The sequence below is a fragment of the Engystomops pustulosus genome, chromosome 10 (assembly GCF_040894005.1).
Source record: "Engystomops pustulosus chromosome 10, aEngPut4.maternal, whole genome shotgun sequence".
In the NCBI taxonomy this organism is placed as follows: Eukaryota; Metazoa; Chordata; class Amphibia; order Anura; family Leptodactylidae; genus Engystomops; species Engystomops pustulosus.
In genome coordinates this window covers 51,901,558-51,923,392 of record NC_092420.1, presented here as the reverse complement: position 1 = coordinate 51,923,392, position 21,835 = coordinate 51,901,558, and the positions used below count along the sequence as shown (strand labels likewise).

General features: G+C 42.7%; 1 protein-coding gene across 3 annotated transcripts in view; it reads right to left on the bottom strand.

Annotated features, from left to right (window-relative positions):
- The window catches only part of LOC140105135 (complement factor H-related protein 5-like), a 332,603-nt gene that overhangs the window by 258,589 nt on the left and 52,179 nt on the right, over nucleotides 1–21,835 (bottom strand). For all 3 annotated transcript variants that reach the window (XM_072129061.1, XM_072129060.1, XM_072129062.1), the window contains one exon: nucleotides 14,098–14,280. In XM_072129061.1, the coding sequence (XP_071985162.1) occupies nucleotides 14,098–14,280 (183 nt within the window). The remainder of the gene's footprint in view (nucleotides 1–14,097; nucleotides 14,281–21,835) is intronic.

The window sequence follows — 21,835 nt, the reverse complement described above, 5'->3', positions numbered from 1 at the left end:
GATAGAATGTGTCCCCCCGCATAATATTAGAACATTGAGCACAGTGAAGGCATGGATATGTGCCATTCTTTCTTGTAGCAAGGAAGGTTTGTCGTGGAACCCTCACTGTACTTTCAATATCCGCTTTTACCAACTTATTATTTGGAGCCTTTTTGTTACAAATCGGGGACATTTTTAAATTCCTCTATAGTTGGAAAAGACGTCTGCAAGAGCTTCCAATGTTTTTTGACAATTTTATCTATCCTACAATTAAGAGAATGAAATTGATGTGAAATGACAAGTCTTTTACCCATATCTGTCCTTGTTTGGGGAGTCTCTATCACCGATTGTGCCTGTTCAAGAATACTTTGTGGGTAACCACGCTGTCTAAACCTCTGTTCCATTTCCTTAAATCTAATGTTTTTTGATTCAGGATCTGTCCACGATCCGATGAATTCTTTGAAATTGTGATTTAGGTATGGCTTTTTTGGTTGAATAGGAGTGGTTACTTCTAAGGTGCAGAATACTGTTCCTGTCCGTATTTTTACGGTACAAGTCAGTACTCAGAAATCCTTCCTTATCTTTTAGTGTCATGGAAACTGACCTAAACCAAATCAGAGGTTGTGGTTAACTGCCGCTCTCCTCTCACAGAGTAAAGGAAGACAATAAACTCATCGAGGGTCTCGCGTGGCCCCGCCCATATTCAAACAATATCTTCGATAAAGCGAAGCCATAATTTTAAGGTTCATTTTAAGGTTCAAGGGCCACAGAGACCCCAAAATGTTTTAGATGACACTAATGTCTTGAAACTTAATAACCTTGGATTACGATTAAAGAGTTCTTTATCTCCTCCTAAGAAATCTCATCCCACTCAGACACATATTGATTTAGTCAAAAGAGATGTTGACGTTTTCCTTAATCATGTTAAGATGGGCGAGTCTTCGTTTAATTGTAATCTCAACCAACATGAGTTCATTGTTTTGGAATCTTTAATGTCTAACAAGGACATAATTGTTAAACCAGGTGACAAAGGCGGATCTATCATTGTTCTTGATAGATCTGCCTATGTCAAAGAGATTATACATCAGTTAGATGACACTAGTACATACTCTTTACTGCCAGGTAACTCTATATTCCGAATAAAATCCAAAATCGTTGCTACGATTGATAAATACACACAAATGGGAGTTATTGATGAAGCATTGGCAAAATACCTGATTAATCACGACCCTGTGACCCCGATGCTATATATTCTAAGGTCCATAAGACTTTAACTGATCCCCAGGGAGACCTATTGTGGCGTCTACCAACTCTATCTTCACCCCTCTTGCTAAAGTGTTAGAAAAAGTGATGACACCACTTGTTATGAATACATTGGCATTTTTGTTGGATACTGCTGCGTTTTTGTCATTGGTTAACGAGATCAAGCAGGAGGGTCTTGAGAATATTCTTGTCACCATAGACGTTGTGAGCCTTTACACTTCGATTGAACATTCTAGGGATAGAGGCCACTAAAAGATTACTGTTAAGGAACCCTAGGTTGGGACCAGAGCAAAGGGACTTCTGATAGATATCCTGACTATTGTATTAACAGACAATTACTTTTTATTCCAGGACAGCTTCTTTTTACAGAAGTGTGGTACGGCGATGTGGTCGAACGTGGCCCCGCCCTATGCAAACGGGTATATGCCGATATTTGAAGAAGATTATGTCTATACAGATCCACTGTATCAGAAACATGTTAAATTATGTCATCGCTTTATCGAAGATATTGTTTGCATATGGGCGGGGCCACGCAAGACCCTCAATACGTTTTGCCTTCCTTAACTTTGTGAGAGGGGAGCTGCAGTTTACCACAACCTCTGATTTGGTTCAGGTCAGTTTCCTTGACACATTGTTGATAAAAGATAAGGAAGGATTTCTGAGTACTGACTTGTACCGTAAAAATACGGACAGGAACAGTATTCTTCACTTTAGAAGTAACCACTCCTATTCAACCAAAAAATACCATACCTAAATCACAATTTCAGAGAATTCATCGGATCGTGACAGATCCTGAATTTAAAAACATTAGATTTAAGGAGCTAGAACAGATGTTTAGGCAGCGCGGTTACCCACAAAGTATTCTTGAACAGGCACAATTGAAGATAGAGACTCCCCACACAAGGACAGATATGGGTAAAAGACTTGTCTTTTCACATCAATTTCATCCTCCTAATTGTAGGATAGATAAAATTGTCAAGAAACATTGGAAACTATTCCAGACGTCTTTTCCAACTATAGAGGAATTTAAAATTTTCCCCTATTTGTAACAAAAAGGCTCCAAACTTGCATAATAAGTGGGTAAAAGCGGATATTGGAAGTACAGTGAGGGTTCCACGACAAACCTTCCTTGCTAAAAGAAAGAATGGCACATACCCATGCCGTCACTGTGCTCAATGTTTCAATATTATGCGGGGGGACACATTCTAGCATCTTCGTTCAGGTTGCCCTTTTAACCCCTTCCGGGTCCCGGTGCATGGCCGGCACGGGCCGAGCCCTCTCCATAGCCGGTAAGTCTTTGCTGCATATTGCAGCAAAGGCTTACTGGTAACAACCGCGATCAGTGCTAGCACCGATCGCGGGTGTTTTCTCCGCGATCGCCGCCGGCAATGCTGCCGGCGGCTTCAAAGAGATGGCGCCGCATGGGTGCCGCCATCTTGTTGTGGATCGCTGCTCCCCGATGACGTCACGGGGAGCGGCGATCCGTCGCCATGGTAACCTCGGGTGTACCGAACACCCGAGGCTACTTCGTTTTAACCCATGAATTACAATGTGCTAATTGCACATTGTAATGCATGGGGAGTAAAATCCACATATACTGCCATACTGTAGTATGGCAGTATATGATAGGATCGATCAGACTACCAAGGGTTAGAGTACCCTAGGGAGTCTGAAAAATAGTAAAAGTAAAAATAAAAAAAAGTTTAAAAAAAAAAAATTATAATAAAAAAACCTAAAAATTCAAATCACCCCCCTTTCCCTAGAACTGATATAAAAATAAATAAACAGTAAAAATCATAAACACATTAGGTATCGCTGCGTCCGAAAATGCCCGATTTATCAAAATATGATAATGGTTTTTCACTATGTTTAACCCTGTAACGGAAAATAGCGTCCAAAGTCGAAAATGGCATTTTTTTGCCATTTTGAAAAATATAAAAAAATTAATAAAAAGTGATCAAAAGGTCGCACAGTCCCAAAAATTATAGTAATGAAAACGGCATCAAAATTCGCAAAAAATGACACTATCCCCAGCTCCGTACACCAAAGTATGAAAAAGTTATTGGCCCCAGAAGATGGCAAAATAAAAAAAAATATTTTGTACAGGAGGTTTTAATTTTTTTAAATGTATGAAAACATTATAAAACCTATACAAATTTGGTATCCACGTGATCGTACCGACCCAAAGAATAAAGTAGACATGTCAATTGGGACGCAGAGTGAAAGCTGTAAAATCCAAGCCCACAAGAAAACGTCACAAATGTGGTTTTTCACCATTTTCACTGCATTTGGAATTTTTTTCCCGCTTCCCAGTACACGCCATAGAATATTAAATACTGTCACTATGAAGTGCAATTTGTTACGCAGAAAATAAGCCATAATACAGCTCTTTATGTGGAAAAATAAAAAAGTTATAGATTTTTGAAGTTGGTGAGTGAAAAATGGAAGTGAAAAAACTAAAAAAGGCCAAGTCGTTAAGGGGTTAAGGTAAAAGGTTTTTTCGCATGCGATTCGACGAATGTTGTATATTGAATACAATGTCCATGTCCGTGTGGTTACTTTTATGTTGGAGAAACAATTCAACGTATCTCTGAACAAATTGGGAAGCTTACATCCACAATTTGATGCCATGACATCTTCCAGCCTATTCCTTATCATTTTCTTTTTTTTGTAAATTACTTTTTATTGGGTTTTTTCAAAGATAAATTTACAAACATTTTTTAGTCATCAAAATGAACAGTTGTACAATTCACATGTTTGGGATTTGACAGGTGTTTGCTAGATGTTATATATATATACATAGTACATTGTTTTCCTTCCAGTATTTTCCCTTCTTTTACTATTTGAGACTTTGTGAACCCAAAGTTGATGTTGTGTTTAACTATATCTCAACTTTATTTAACAACGAAGTTTAAACTGTAACCTTTGTCACAAGAGGAGGTTTCAAAGAGATTATCTGTCAACTCTCTTTTTTAAGTGTAGAGTAGGGTTCATGTTGTGGAGCATGTACTATATTGCTGCCACGGTTCCCACACTTCATTCACCTGTTGGTGCTTCAGAAATCCGTAGACCAAGGTTTTTTCAAAGTTATATGTTTTATGTATTGCTGCTTCTAGCTCATTACGTTTAGGGCTAACATTTGTTTTCCAATGTCTAGCCAAGACAATCCTGGCCATAGTGAAAATCTTGATCATCAATAAGCGTTGTTTGACCAGTTTGCTCTGTAGATCTAAGTGCAACAAGGCTTGTGCTGGACCTTGTTCTCCTAGTGGGCCTACCATGGATTCTAACATATCATATACCATTCTCCAGTATGGTCTTATTTTGGGACAGTCCCATAAGGTATGCATCAGACTACCTTTCGCTCCACACCTTCTCCAACAAAATGGAGAAGAGGTAGGATATGCTTTATGAATGCGACCCGGCGTGTAATACCATCTCACCTGTACCTTAAACGCATTTTCAATATGAGTAATACATTTCAGTGCTTTGTATGTCAGTCTTGTCGACCTTACCCACTCTGCTTGGGTTATATTTCTATCCAGGTCCCCCTCCCACATACGCATGGCGTAGTTTTTGTGAAACTGCACATTTCCTGTTATATGTCCATATATATTTTTCAACCCTTTTGTTGGCGCAAATATTCTTTTCTTCAATTGTGCATCATACTTGGGTGGGTCTTTTATTCGGGTTTCTAGAAAGTTTTTAACCCTAAGGTAGTTGAATAGTTCCGAATTAGGGAGGACGTATTTAGATTGAATCTCTGCAAATGGTAAGACCTCAGTTTCTAATATTATCTGGCCTGCTGTTTTAATACCCACTGATTTCCAATTCTCTAATATAAGTTTATTGGAGAGGTATTCTATAGTATCTATTTTAATTTCTGAGGTGTTTAGTTCTCGTGTGTGGATACTATTACATGCGTGGATCTGTCTCCATAACTTTAACGCATTTTGCGTAAATGGTAGCATTGGTTTGTCTTTTATCTGTCCACATATGCTTGATTCGAGTAGTGTGGAGATATGTCGTTTAGATGCTATACTTTCCTCTATCTCCATCCATGGCATTTTTATATCTGCAATAAGCCACTGAGAAACTTGTTGCAATACAGTAGCTTGATGGTAGCCCTTTATACATGGCACACTCATTCCTCCTGCAGATTTATGTTTCAGCAGTATGTTGTGTGCTAGCCTCGGTTTTCTGTGTTCCCAGATGTAACGGGACATCATTTGATGTGCTTTAGTGAAGAACCTATTAGGCAGCGCCATAGGCAGTGTTCTAAATAAATATAGCAGTCTAGGTAGCAGTAACATTTTAAAGGCCGCTATCCTTCCCATCCATGAGACTTCCTTATGTTCCATCTTTTTAATGTCCTTATTTAAGGCGTCTATGAGGGCTTCATAATTAAGAGAATAAAGCTTATCTGTTTGGGCGACTTGTATACCTAAATATTGTATACTCATTGTTTTCCAGTCAAAGGGATATTTGTTTTTAAGAAAAGAAATTGTCTCTGTGTTTAAAAACATTGGAAGTGCTTGGGTCTTAGTAGTATTAAGCTTATAATACGATATCTTCCCAAAATTATTTATAACTTCCATGGCGTTTTCCAGGGATTCTTCTGGATTAGTCATAGTCAGGATGATATCATCCGCATATAGCGAAATGACATGTTCCTTTTCCCCAACCCGTATCCCGTGTATGCCCTCATTGTTTTGTATCGCTATTGCTAATGGTTCAAGCGATAGTATGAAGATCAGGTGTGATAGGGGGCATCCCTGCCGGGTTCCATTTGTTAGTTCAAAAGGGTCTGATAGAGTTCCGTTAGCAAATACTCTCGCAGATGGTCTAGAGTACAGAGCTTTAATGGCCCCAATTATCCCTTTCCCAAATCCCATCCTGTTCATGGCCGAGAAGGCGTACGACCAATATAACCGGTCAAACGCCTTCTCGGCATCCAGCGCTAGAATGATCGCCTGAGTCTTCTTGCGTTCTAAACATTGCACCAGATCCACCACTTTCCTTGTGTTATCTGATGCCTGGCGACCCTTGATGAAACCTACTTGGTTGTTGCTTATCAGGTCAGGTATTACTTCCATTAATCTAGTTGCTATGACTTTAGCGTAGATTTTTAAATCTACATTTAACAGTGATATTGGTCTAAAATTTTGTGGTACATCTGTTGCCTTGCCAAGTTTGGGTAAAGTAATAATGAGTGCTTCCTGATTTTCAGCAGGCATTTCACCTCTCTGTATGGTGTCATTAAACATAGCAAGGAGGTGTGTTATAAGGATCCCTATATGTGTTTTATAATATTCCCCTATCAATCCGTCTGGTCCTGGTGCTTTATGTGTAGGGAGATTTTTAACTGCTTGGAGTATCTCCTCTTGTGTAATTGGCTGGTTGAGTAATGACCTCTGTGATTCTGTTAACCTTTTGATGTTGAGGTTGTCTAGAAACTTATCAATATCACTCTGTGGTGGGTTATAAGTAAATGGATCCTGTCTTAAATTATAAAGCGAGGCGTAATAGTCCTTCAGCCTATTAGATATATCCTTTGGGGTAATTAATTTCCCACGTTTATCTGCGGTGTACAAGTAGGGAATTTTTGATTTAAGATGTTTAGCTTTAAATTGATTTGCTAGCAGCTTGCCTGCTTTATTCCCTTGTGAGTAGCAGTCTTTTCTCGTATGTGTGTAATAGAAAGATCCTTAGTTTTTCCCTCTGTGTTTTAAGGGTTTCCGCATATGTATTATGTGGGTCTTTTTTGTTTTTCTCCTCAGTTTTATGTATTTCTTCCATAGCCTTAGTTATTTCTGCTAACCGTTGTGCCCTGTCTCTAATGCCTAGCTGTATAAATATTCCTCTTATGAAGACTTTATGTGCGTTCCACACCACTGTAGGGTCTGGAAGGGAGTTAGTGTTGAATCTAAAGTATTCCTTTGCATCTCTTAGGATAATCTCCTTATATTTCGGTTGTTGGAGTATGTATTCGTTGCAGCGCCAAAGGAAAGTGGGAGATTGGTCTTCTGTGTCTGCTACTTCTAGTGTTATGGCTGCATGGTCAGACCATGTTATTGTTTCCACTGTGGTTGATGAGATCCTGTTTAGTAATGGTCTATTTATTAAAAAGAAATCAATTCTAGAATACGTGTTGTGAACCAAAGAATGGAATGTGTAATCCCGTTCTGTGTTGTGTTGTGCTCTCCAGATGTCGTACACATCATTGCGCCATAAGTCATCTTTGATCCCTCTATGATGTCTGGAGGTGTTGGAAGAGCAATCCATGGACGGGTCAGGTGTGATATTAAAATCCCCCCCTATCACCACGAGTCCTTGTGCATGCTTATTCACTAATCGGAGTATTTTTTTTACAAAATGAATCTGCCTTTGGTTAGGTGCATAGATCGATACAAGTGTATAAATTTCCTCATTGATTTTACATACTAGTAGTACATATCTCCCCATTGGGTCTTTAAGAATTTTAATCTCTTGGAAATTACACGATCCTTTAATCGCTATCAAAGCGCCTCTACATTTAGATTTATAGTGTGCTTGGTAAATGTGGGGGAAGTTCGGGTTCCGCATGCGGAACACATCTTCCTCTTTCAAGTGCGTCTCTTGTATGTATAGCACATCGCAGGAGGCGCTCCGGGCATCCTGCCATGCTTGATTTCTTTTGAAAGGGTTATTTAACCCTTTTGCATTTATGGACATAAATTTAATACCCATACTGTATATTAGATTATGTTGTGCTCCGCTCTTTTCCCTTTTATGTTAAACTTATTTTTGTGTCCTATAGAGAGAGCCCTTTCATATATCATACTTTTCCTCTGTGACATAAACCAGTAACTTAAAAACTTTCTAAACATAAAATAACATTTATGCAGCCTAGCTGCATTCATTTGTTGCAGTTAAGTATTTCTAAACTGCTTTCTGGGGTGAAAAAACAGTTCGGTCAAAGGATACCAATGAATGTCCTTGTCAGCCTGTTGACCGCCTCAGCTCCTACTTCTGTGTTTTCCTTCTTGCCCCGACATTGTGCCATTCTATGTCCATTCTTTTCGGGTTTGAGTTGGATGTTTGCGCCTCATTTGGTGTTAGGAGGTTCCACTCTTTCAGGATTTGAAAGCCCTCTTCTGCACTCCTTATCAGTGTTGTGATGCCATTTCTGTTGACGATCAGCTTAACCGGGAAGCCCCATTTGTATAAAATTTGTTGCTCCCTCAGTTTGGAGGTTATAGGTGTAAGTTGTCTTCTTAGTCTCAAGGTGGTTGCTGATAAATCTGTGTATAAGGAGATGTCTCCATATGGTGTAGGGAGGTTTTTCTTTTTCTTTGCTACCTCCATCAGACTTTCTTTGACCGTGTAGAAGTGAATCCTGGCTAGGACGTCTCGTGGCACCGATTCTTCCAGATGTTTCGGTCGTGGAAGTCTATGAGCTCGGTCTATTTGTACATCCTGGTCTGAGCAGTCTGGGAGAAGAGTTCTGATCAGTCGCTGTATATATTTAGTCAGCTCTGCTTGAGTTACTTTTTCTTCTATTCCGCGGAACTTAATATTGTTGCGTCTAGAGCGGTCCTCTAGATCCGCTATTTTTGTTTGAATTTGTTTAATCTCGTCTTCAACTGTATAATGTGCGTCTATCAGGTCATTGTGTGAGGATACCATCTCCCCCATTTTGTTCTCTACATGGTGAACACGTTCACCTAAAGAGTTGATGTCTCTTTTAACTTCTTTTAAAATATTAGAGAAGTCTCCATGAAATGCTTTTCTCCAGACCGTTAACATATTTTTCATTGTAGCTTCTGTGAGACTTTTGTCAGATGCTGGTAATAAGTCAAATGGATCTTCTCTAGATGGTCTGTTTGCTCCAGCCTCCATTGTTAACCCTCTGCCTCCTGTCTCCTCTGTTTCTAGTCGTGGTTTTTGTTTTGACTCTGAGAGGCATGTGGCAGCGGCCATATTGTGGAATTGCTACGTCTCATTCTCACAGAGGAGCATGATGCCTGTTCCCCGTCTCCCTGCTCACCTCTACGTCCTGAGCCTTTACTGCTGATCGGGGAAGACGGTGCCGAGTATGATCTGCGGCTGTTTGGAGTACCGCTTTCATTCTCCTCCGTCCTCACTGTCCTCTGTGAGCTTGCCGCTCGTGTATGTGGGTGCTCGGCGCCATCTTGTCTCGGCGCGATCTCGGCTGAGCTGTAGAGGTCCGTCAGTTTGCGAGGTCCAGGGGTGTTTTTTCGCTTCTTGGAGTACCTTGTCATCTCCCCGATGTACACCCGCTGTTTGGCTGTTATCTGCTGTCGGGTAAGTGCTGCGGATAGTCGCTTTGTATAAGCTGATGGCGGAGCAGGTTCTCTATGCGCCTTCTCTGCTCGGCATCCAAGCCACGCCCCTTCCTTATCATTTTCAAAAACATGGTCATACAATATCACAATGAAAATACATGGTGATTGAGAAAATAGAACGGCCCAGACGGGTGGTAATATGAAAAAGCTCCTATTATGCAGAGAAGTGTTTTGGATATATACCTTGGAAACTTTGGAGCCACAAGGGTTAAATTGTGATTTCAATGTAACTAATATGTTATCTGTACCTGTATTACAATGAGGCATTTGTTGATATTGATCGCCCGTCTTTCCTCTCCTATCCTCCTATAGAAACGTCTGGCGAAATGATTGATTTGGGATTCTCCGCCTCCTGATGGTCTCACACCTTGATCTGGATTTAGTGACAGTGTGACATCAACAGTAGGGGACCCATCCCAATTGTATATATTATGTTAGTCTAAGCATTACATTTAGTAGTTGATAAATGCGTTCTGCATAAGCTATGTAACTATTGAATAAAAAATTTACTACAAAGAAAGAAGTGAGTGCCGGGATAATTTCTTTTACGTGGTTTTGCAGTTCATTCGTCCATCCTCGTGCACCACGCTACACGGAGTGCCGTCCGTATCTGTTTTCCTTTAATTACTTGGATCTCTGTGACCAGGGCCCGAGTGGTGAGTGTGACTGCCTGAGTGCCACAGTGACGAGGGGGGCCACCTCCAGCTCAGATGTGCTGCGTCTCTGCCCCCTCCTGGGATTAATATGACTTTAGCAAGCTAGCAGAAATTATTTATTTACTTCTTAATCTTCAAAGCAGCCGGAATCCACACTGCAGCCGCCTATGACAGTGTGACCGAGTTACTCTTATAGGCGACTCCACAGATCTCATTGTGGATTGCGGCTGCTTGTGTAATCATTTTACTCATTGTCTGCTGTCTGTGCAGACATTCTGCACCTGGACCTAGACTGACCCTGGATGCACCCAGCTGTAATAGACAGTGAATTATGGCAGTGTAGCATGTCACAGCGGCAGCATCACTTTTATATGCTTGTATAAACTTTCAAAAGCAATCAAAGCGACGTGTGCTGGTCTTCCCATAGTTCTAGAGGGGGAAATGTTTTGGAAAGGGGGGCGGTTATGCTGCTCATGCTGGCGTTGCTGCTCTAAGAGGAGGGGTGACTGCAATTGTATCTCTCTACCTGGAACTACTACTAGCAGCCATATTTGTCATGATTAAGTATGACAAACACAGAGGATGTAGGAGCCAGGTGCGTAAGGATATCTGTCAGCAGCTCAGAGAGCCACCTAATACTCCACCTCCTCGCTCCAACACCCTCTTATTTTCATTTGTAGTCAACAGTCAGAGATTGCAGGAGGGACCATGTAACTATGCACTATGTAACTATTTACTACTAATGTTTGTTTGATTGGGGGGGGGGGGTTCCATGACTATTGCCACCTGCGTGACTATTGCTGCTGATGGGCTCCATGACTTTTTGGTTAGTATGGATTGAATAACTATTGGTTACTGAGGACAGAATGACAATTGGCTACTTGGGGTAGAATGACTAATGACTACTGGAAGCTCTGTGACTATTGGTTAAATGGGTTGTAGGACTATTGTTTACTGGGAGCTCCATCACTGCACAATTGCATGCTACTGGGGCGGCATGACTATTGCTTATTGGGTCTGCATTGATATTTGCTACTAGGTGCTATTTAACTATTGGCTACTGGGTGCTCCATGACTGTTTGGTTACTATGCATTACATCTATTTACCACTAGGAACTGTGTGACTATTGTCTGATGGGGCTCCATGACTGGTAACTATGCACTGTATACCTATTCAATACTTGTGGTTGCTTATCTTGGCTGCTGGGGGCTTTGTGAATGATTACTGTAGGCTGCATAACTATTGCCTACTTGGGGCTGAGTGGCTTTTATTTGTTACTTGTCTTACGGGGGCTACATGACTTTTGGCTACTTTGGACTGCAAAACTATTGGCTACTTGGGGTTACTTAAATATTGGATACGGAGTGCTGTGTTACTATTGGCTACTTGGGGAATGGTGACTACTGGATACTGGGGGCACCGTGGCCTTTGTCTAATGTCGGCTTCATGACTGTTTACTTACCATGCACTGATCAGCTATTTGCTACAGGGCAAAAACGGATACCCCTCTCTTGGTGGGGAAATGGACAAAAACACAAAAAAACATGTTATTAAAAATTGTTAAATCTTTATTAATGCAAAAAAACACAAAATACCAGTGTCGTTACTGGTGGAAATATATACAAATATATGCTAAAAACACAGTGGTTTGGCACAGAAAAAACGGATGAACCTGGGCAGGTGAGAAAAGTTATAATGTGTTGGAGCAGATGGATGGGAAGCTGGACAATGCAGTATATTGGGTATGTGATAGCTCCATGTGATACAGGGAGACTCCTACGTGAAGGAGGATAAGTAGTGTCTTTAAGGGCTATCTAGAAAGGTATGCCAGCTCTTACCAGTTAAAAGATGTTGCAAAACACCGCTGCCAGGGGACGCGGTCCTAACCTGGCAGCGGTGTTTTGCAACATCTTTTAACTGGTAAGAGCTGGCATACCTTTCTAGATAGCCCTTAAAGACACTACTTATCCTCCTTCACGTAGGAGTCTCCCTGTATCACATGGAGCTATCACATACCCAATATACTGCATTGTCCAGCTTCCCATCCATCTGCTCCAACACATTATAACTTTTCTCACCTGCCCAGGTTCATCCGTTTTTTCTGTGCCAAACCACTGTGTTTTTAGCATATATTTGTATATATTTCCACCAGTAACGACACTGGTATTTTTGTGTTTTTTTGCATTAATAAAGATTTAACAATTTTTAATAACATGTTTTTTTGTGTTTTTGTCCATTTCCCCACCAAGAGAGGGGTATCCGTTTTTGTTTATGTACTTTTGGACTAAACTATGCGTTACAAAGAGCGGGCCACGCCACACAAACACTTCAGGTAGTTACTACATGCACCACATAACTCAGTGGAACCTGGTGGGCCCCCATCTCTGTATCCAATCTATTTTCTATTTGCTACAGGGGCAGATCTGCGACTATTGACAATGACAAATAAATTCAAATAGAGTTATTGAAAAGGTAATTGTAATGGCAGGACACAAAACAAGGAAAGTGAGCCCTGACACTGAGACCCCCAATCTGTCCCTACTTACTTATTGGGTCCCCCCTAAACGGAGGCCAATAACTGGGCGACGTTCCCTCCCTGGGTAAGGTGTGAACACGTAACAATACAGACAAACAAACACAATAAGGCGAGGTATACAATCCGAGTCGGCACCAGAGGGGAATAACAATAACCAAATCACAATCCAAATAGAGTAGTCAATAAACAGGCAAGAATTCAGAAACCAGGAATCAGAAATACAAGAGAGCTAGAAACACAGCAAGATAGCAGTTTGACCAGCCAGGTGTCAAAGCTAACCTGGGCACTTATAGGGAAACTCAGCCCTGCCACAGGTGGTAGGAGTAAGCAATTACAGATCCACAGAGTTAACTCTTGCAAGGACAGAATCAATGAGGGAAGTGGCAGACATCAGGTCAGACAGCCATAGAACCTAGTTCAGACGAAAAACTCTGTGTTTCCCAATCCTACCAGCACGGAAATTCATTCATCTCTATACATGACCCAAAAGAACAATTATACAAGTGATCAGCGGCTTCCCCCTGTATGTTAAGATCAACTCAGTATGTAGCAGCCTCCTGAACAATTAAAATACCTTACAAAATTGTCTGTCCAGGCCTTTATGCAATGTACTTTATAGCTCATTGGGAGCAAACAAAAGACCCAATTTAAAATAAAAATGGAATGCTCTATTTATCTTTTTAGGCAGAAAATAAAACATCTCTTTTGAGTTATTGTTACCATGAAACATCTCTATTGACAATTCAGGGACAACCTCTTCAATCAAAAGTATCTTTAGTTTGCCTAAATATTTCTGTAAGGAATAAAGAGTTTGTAATGGATACTAATTTAAACATACAAAGGGAGAAACCTGTCACTGCTGATTCTATGCCAGAACTATGAGAAGCCCGGCACAGGTAGCTGTGATCAAAGTGGCTAATGGTATAAATAGATCATAAAGCCAGTATACCAACTAAAGCTAAATGGTTAGTTATATACAATAAAATGTAATGTTTAATGAATACATAGTTTAAAACTTCAAATCACAAAGTTATTAGTTCCACAAGCAAAAGTGAAAAAATGTTTATGCAATGGCTAGGAGTGATCCTAGATCATAAGATGAAATATAAATGGTTGGATCTTATCTGGCTCAGGTGGCATAGAAGCTGTACCATTCTGTCCCTTTAAAATCTTGGTAGCCCTGAGCTGTTGTTCCATTCATCCCGAAGTTTTAGTGCCATTAAAATCCACAAATGTCAGCTGCTTCTTTCAATACGGTACTAGGAACGGATCAGGATTATCCGTCTTTATTTTAATGAAGAATAATGGACATACCTAGGCATTCCGGTGCTTCACCCCAGACACCATGCAAACACTGGACATTAATGTCTCCATTAAGAATATAATATTGTGGACATTTGTATGTCACAGATTCTCCAGATTTATAGGAAGATTTCTGAATCCCTAAAGTGTCTCCATATTGCACATGTGGAGGTGGACCACACTCTGAGCCCAGTCCTAAAAAAAAAAGAAGAAAATATAGATATTTAGTCAAATGTTCTCAATACGTATAATTGCTTACCAAAGTAAAATATTATATGTTAGTAGTATCAGATAGAAAGGAATTACAGGGGTTAATTGCTAATATATTATACACACACTGGAAGCATTGTGAATAACATCTATATCTCATCCACTTGCTGAGGCTAAAGGTGACCTGTGCTCACAGTAAGGAATTATTGCTATGTGTTTACAGCCTGAGTTTACACATTTCGATTCTCTTGTGCTGTTTAGGCTAGCAGTACATAACAATGATGTTCCCTTCTACCTCTCCTCTTCCTCATCTCCAAGTGACCCTCATGAACCCCTCAGGTTCTAGACTTTTTGAGCCAACCTGGAATTAAATTTGACACGACAGGGCTCAGAGCTGTGGACTTTAAATTATTTTTTTTTTATAAGAAGCCATTGAATTTAATTGTAGTTTAGACAAATCTTTAAGATGCACAGCATATTGCCCAAAACCCCACTTCATTTTATGCACAACCCCACAGATAGACTCCTGTCACTGCAGCAGAGATGCAGAAGTATTAGGTCATAATACTTCTTATGGGGCTAGTAAAGAAGCCATCAATCAGGGACTACTGGAGCACAGACAACTTGTACCACACCCCGTGCAGGATGCAGCTTTGAAGCCATCCATACGTTTTTGCATTACACCAACAACACACAGTGCCCATCCAGAGGTGACCCCAGTTATGATCTTTAATTTAAGGTCAGGCACATATTATACCATTTTAATTAGTTTGCCAAGGCATGTACAACCGCCAAACATGTGGCCATAGACGAGCGCCTGATACATTTTAAAGGGAGACTTCAATTCCACCAGTGCCTGCCCAATAAGAGGTCAAGGTATGTCGTAAAGATGTTTAAGCTGTGCGAAAGTACATCAGAGTATACCTACAGGTTCAGGGTATATGAATGGAAGGACTCCACTTTAGTGCCCCCAGAATGCCCCCTCCTGGGTATTACTACGAAAATAGTGTGGGATTCGGTGCACCCACTGCTGGACCCGGGGTACCACCTCTACCTGGACAATTGCTACACCAGCACTACCCTGTTCAAGTCCCTCACTTCCAGAAATACTGTGACATGCGGCACTGTACGCAGAAATCAGAGAGGTCTCCCTAAGTCGCTGCTTGGACAAAAAATTAGAAGGCACGAGAGCAGGACACTATGCAGCGACTCTGTATTGTATGTTAAGTACAAGGACAAGAGAGAGGTCCTTGTATTAACAACAATACATGGGCACACTAGCACCCCTGTCCCTGTACGAGGTACCAGTACAGAAATCTGACTGCATACTGGATTGTAACAAGTACATGGGAGGGGTTGACCTGTCAGACCAGGTGCTTCAACCATACAACGCCATTCGGAAAATGAGGGTGTGGTACAAGCAGCAGGCCGTGCACATTATTCAGATAGCACTATATAATGCTTACGTGTTATATAGATGTGCAGGCCAGAGGGGAACTCCAAAAAAGCATTCGGAAGGGCACCATTTACCATTATGAAACATGGCCAGAAAAACAAGGACTATGTATGAAATAGTGCTTCCGTATTTATCATACATCCCTGGACCTTTATGTAGATTTTACCCTGATGTACTATGTACAGTTTATACATCATGCAGCATTGGGCACCTTCCCTTCTAAGCCCTGCCCTGTGCCCAGCCTTTAGATTATTGCCCTATATTGGGTATTGTCGTACAGGAGAAAACCTGCATCATGATTTTTGGGGTGTTTGTCTCCTGTAGCTGGAGCTGGGCACAACATTACATACTGGATATTTCTTTACTATGCACTATCCATTATGCATTTTATTTGGGGTCCACTTTATTTGCTCACTATACCCTTTGATTAATTCATGGAGGGGTGTAGTTTCCAGAATAGGGTCAGTTCTTAGGGGTTTCTACTGTTACAGAAATATATAGAAGATGAATGGCAAAATAAAATTGTGGCATGACTTTTTGTCAAAAGAACATTTAAAACTTTGCACATTATCCTAAATTATTGAATTTTTATCCCCCCAAAAAGTAACTGATCAGTGAAATGGCACTACTAACATAAACTACAATGTCTCACAAGAAAACAATTTTAAAATAACAGGGATTTTTTTAAGTGTTGAAAAGTTATTACCACAGGAAGAGACACTGGTCAAATTTTTAATGCTTTAATGTACAAACAGTTTACGTCCTGAAGGGGTTAAAAACTGCAGTGATTTTTTTATGCAAACGTGATAGGGAAACCTTTTTGTTTAATATATCTCATCAGTTCAGTTTACCGTATATACTCGAGTATAAGCCGACCAGAGTATAAGCCGAGACCCCTAATTTTACCACCAAAAACTGGGAAAACCTATTGACTCGAGTATACGCCAAGGGTGGGAAATGCATTGGTCACAGACCCCCCCAGTGTATAGTCAACCAGCCCACTATAGTATACAGCCAGCCCAGCTTGCCCCCAGCAGTATACAGCCAGCCCAGCCTACCCCCAGTAGTATACAGCCTGCCCCCAGTAGTATACAGCCTGCCCCCAGTAGTATACAGCCTGCCCCCAGTAGTATACAGCCTGCCTCCAGTAGTATACAGCCTGCCTCCAGTAGTATACAGCCTGCCTCCAGTAGTATACAGCCTGCCTCCAGTAGTATACAGCCTGCCTCCAGTAGTATACAGCTTGCCCCTAGTAGAATACAGGGCGTGGAGGTGGCGGCAGCAGCAGCATCAGCAGCGGCAACAGGAAGCCACAAAGTGGCACAATGTTAAGAGTGTGGAGGTGGCAGCAGCAGCAGGAGTCCACAGGTGGCAGCAACATGGTGGCAGCAACATGGAAAGCCACTTAGTGGCACAATTATATAGTGTGGAGGTGGCATCAATAGGAGCCCACAGGTGGCAGTAACATGGTGGCAGCAACATGGAAAGCCACAGAGTGGTATAATGACAGAGTGTGGAGGTGGCATCAGTAGCAGAAGATTGCAGACGCCACATCCATTATACATTACAGTTTTCCTGAAACAATCAGGCCAGTAGTCCATGGGATCCTCTACCTGAGGTGGTAAAGTGCTGTCCAAGTAGGCCACCACCTCCTGGTGCAGGATCTGCTCCATGTCCTGCTGCTGCTGGTGGCGGCTACCCGCCTCACTAGGCGGGTGAAGGAAGTTGCTCAATAAGGAATCCAGACTTAAGCTGCTGCTGATGGAGCTGCTACTGCTACTACCCCCCAGGCTCCCGACAGCAGCCGTGGCAGTAGTACACGAGCGATGACTGCGAGGAATCCCCCGGTCAGACCTGACAGAGGATGAACAATGCCACACATAGTCAGCGGCCAACTGCTTGCACAGTATTTCTCTATAGTATGTCAGTTGTTTCCCCCTCTCAGCAGCTGGAGCAGTCTGTCACCATGGTTCCGATTTTTAGTTGTCGCAGAGAAAGCAACACATTGATTTCTTGTTGCATGACATGGAGCAGTTCCTCCCCTGTGTGACTTTGTTCGTCCAGGAAAAGCAGGTGTAGAACTGCGTGACACCGCTGTGCCCTGCACATGTGATATGATGGAGCAGCACTTGTGGAGGCTGAGGTGGTGGGGGAGAAGGAGGAGGAGGCGGACACTGGCGCAGGAGCAACAGTTTGACATCGTGGAGGTGAAAGCGCCGTCTCTTGTTGAAGTTGTTGGTGTGGCTGCGAGGGAAGCACATTCACCCAGTGGGCTGTAAAGGACATGTACTGGCCCTGACCATAGTTACAGCTCCACACGTCCGCGCTGCCCATTGGAACTGATAAGCTCAAGGACTGGCCCACCTTCTGTTGTACATAATGGTGAAGGGCTGGCAGTGCCTTTTTGGAAAAAAAAAATTGCGACTTGTGCCACCTCGGTACGGCACAAGCCATTAGTTCTCTAAAGGGTGTAGAGTCCACGACTTGGAAAGGGAGAGACTGCAGTACCAACAACTTTGACAAGAGCTTGGTCAGCTTCTGCAGCTTAGGATGGCTGGACGCATAGAGTTGTCTCTTTGTAATCGCCTCGCTCAACGATTGCTGTCGCCATGCGTAGCGAGGAGCAGGGGCATCTGGACCTGGAGATGATATCAAAGACAAACAGCTCCCTTCGGCAGAGGTGCTGGAGCCTTCGACTTGCTGAAACAGCATGTGTGCCACTAGGTGCTGCTGCTGTTGCTTCGCCTGCAGGATGGACCACATCTGACACCCATTACTCCCAGGCCATTGGATGGTGACACTGCATGTGTTGGTGCAGGGCCGTGGGGCCAAGGTTTGCTCCCTGGCCACGCTTCGCTTTCTGCCTACAGATACGACATATACCCATGCTCGGCTCCTCTGGTGTCTTTACTAAAAATTGCCTCACCGCCGAGGTGGTAATTTTACTGCCAACACTCAGCACTAAGCGACTACTACCGCTGTTGCCTCGCTAAAGCTGTGCCACTGGTTACTTGGACCTGCGAGTCGGGATTTGTACCCCGCAGACATTTGGCTACAGTTCTCACACTGCTCCCACCCTGCTGACTCACGGCCACAGTAGCAACTTGCTGCCTGCTCCGCTGCCTGACGCGCAAGCTGACACTCTCTTCGCCTGACGATGATGAATCCCCTACTACAACCAGCTCCCAAGTCCGATCAGCTACATCATCGTCATTTTGCGTTTCCTGGTCACTGCTACTCTCCTCACCTGTGTCAGTATGTACAGCCTGCCTACTGCAGGTAGCAGCGGAAGCCTGCCCCACCTCTTCACTGCCAAGCAGCTCCTGACTGTCCTCAAACACTTTGTCCTTGCTGAATAGTGGCGCTGAGCCCAGACCACCTAGTAGCCAGTGGCTGCGAGAAAGGAACAGGACAGAGGCTGGTTGAGGACAGGTGAGGGCCTCTGACCTGCTCCTGGGCCATGCCAACTAATTGTTGTATCAGAGGAACCCACGGACTCTTGGCTGGGGTTGTCAGATGTTATATTTGAGGAATTGGATGACCTAGTCAACTATTCAACAACCTTTGGGTTGTTGATCAACACACTGCCGCTAGATGACAACGGCAGTTCTGGCCTCACAGAGTCACCCGTGCTGCGACGCCCCCTTACTGTGCTGCCACCTATGCCTGCTCCACCTGCCACCTTTCTGTCTGACACAATGGTTTATAAACTATGTGGATTTGACACGTAAATCTGGCTGTAAACTATTGCCCAAAAAGGTATGGCAATGTGTGTTATACAGATACTCCACAACTGAAAGTGTAATTTCTGCGAAAATAACTGTATATACTACGTGGATTTGACACATAAATCTGGCTGTAAACTATAGGCCCAAAAAGGTATGGCAATGTGCGTTATACAGATAGCCCACAACTGACAATGTAATTTCTACAAATATCACTGTATAAACTACATGGATTTGACACGTAAATCTGGATGTAAACTATAGCCCCAAAAAGGTATGGCAATGTGCGTTATACAGATACCCCACAACTGACACCCAGTGAGAGGTCCACAAATCATTACAGCAGCTGCATAAAGAAATCGCTACTGCAGATGCGTGAAAGTCAAACAAAATTGTTCCTATTTGATTTTGTCACTAAATAGAACTGCTATTTGGGGTATAAAGATCCCCCTTAAGGAACAACCAGGGATTGGTCCACCAATCGTACTGCAGTGCATGAAAGTCAAACAGATTTCTTCCTATTCGATTTTGTCACTAAATAGAACTGCTATTTGGGGTATACAGATCCCCCTTAAAGAACAACCAGAGATTGCAGCAAGATTCGTTACTACACAGAACATTAGCAGCAACTAGACGCTACAGGCAGCACATGAAATGTGAAGTGCCGAGATTGAAAATGGCTGGGTTTTATAGGGCTTATTGGCTTTCAGGTCTGCAGATGACATCTGGGGTGTTCCTTTCTCCTTCCCAGAGTTCTCTGCCCCATGTAACACGTTGTTCTCGCGCCCATTTTGCTGAAAAAAAGAGGAAAAAAAAAACTACTTTGTTCCCGCGAATCAGCATAAACTTCGGCTTTGTGATGAATTGAATTTTTCCTGAAACCGAAATTAGAATCTTTAGAATCGATTTGCCCATCTCTACCACACACACACCTGGCTAATTAGGCACATCGTATCCAGGTATTGAGTACCAGCAGCTTGCAACAAAAAGAATTAACGGTGATAATCACAGGTAATTGCAGTCTGACAATACTGTACAAAAACAAACCATTCTGACTACATCACATAGTTAATAAATAAAGGACACATCATTTTTTTAGTTCATCCCATATGGATACCTCAATCCCAATGCTTGGATCCAGTATGCTTCTCTCTTAAAGGGAACCTACCACCACGATTCTACCTATAAAGGTAGATCGGGTGGTAGGTGGATGTAAGGGACGTTAGGATAGCTCTTTTTAGAGCTAATCCTCACGTCCCCGCTAACTTTTAATAAACTTTATTCCCTTAATACGTAAATTTAGTTATGCGGCTACTGGGGCGTGGAGTAGCCGGGCACGAGGCTACACAGCGCGGCTACTCCACGCCCAAGTAGCCACGTTGCTCCTCCTACCCTGTTGTGTGCGGCGCGCAGCTCCTCGTAGCTGTGCGCCCTCGTTCGACATGCTTGCGTTCTGCGCATGCGCAGAACGCAGGTCCGCGGCAGAGCAGCCACAGCTCAGAGGCCGGAGCTACTGCGCATGCGCAGAACTCCGGCTTGTCAGAATGCTGGGCGCTGCACACAACAGGGTAGGAGGAGTAACGTGGCTACTGGGGCTTGGAGTAGCTGCGCTGTGTAGCCTCATGCCCGGCTACTCCACGCCCCAGTAGCCGCATAACTAAATTTACATATTAAGGGAATAAAGTTTATTAAAAGTTAGCGGGGACGTGAGGATTAGCTCTAAAAAGATTAATTTGTATAGGGTTAAGACTAATATTTAAATCTTTTTCCCATCCTTTTATATGGGCTGAGTGACTGTGTGTCCTTGGTTTAATATAAAGTCGTACATTCTAGATAATAAACCTCTAGGGAGTGTGTCCTGCAGTATCCACTTTTCAAGCCATGTAGGGTCGTGCAGAAGCGGGTACTTCTTCAGAAGGTCAAATTGGTTTAGCCTGAACTCCTCCTCTTGTAAGAAGTTTAGTGTTTGTATGTGATCTTTAACTTCTCTATTAAAGGGAACCTACCACCATGATTGTACCTATAAAGGTAGATTGGGTGGTAGTTGGATGAATGGGACGTGAGGATAGCCCTTTTTAGAGTTAATCCTCACGTCCCCGCCAACTTTTAATAAACTTTATTCCCTTACACAGCGCGGCTACTCCACGCCCCAGTAGCCACGTTACTCCTCCTACCCTGTTGTGTGCGCATGCGCAGAACGCAGGCCTGCGGCTGAGCAGCCACAGCGCTGCACACAACAGGGTAGGAGGAGTAACGTGGCTACGGGAGCGTGAAGTAGCCACGCTGTTTAGCCTCGTGCTGGCTACTCCATGCCCCAGTAGCCGCATAACTAAATTTACATATTAAGGGAATAAAGTTT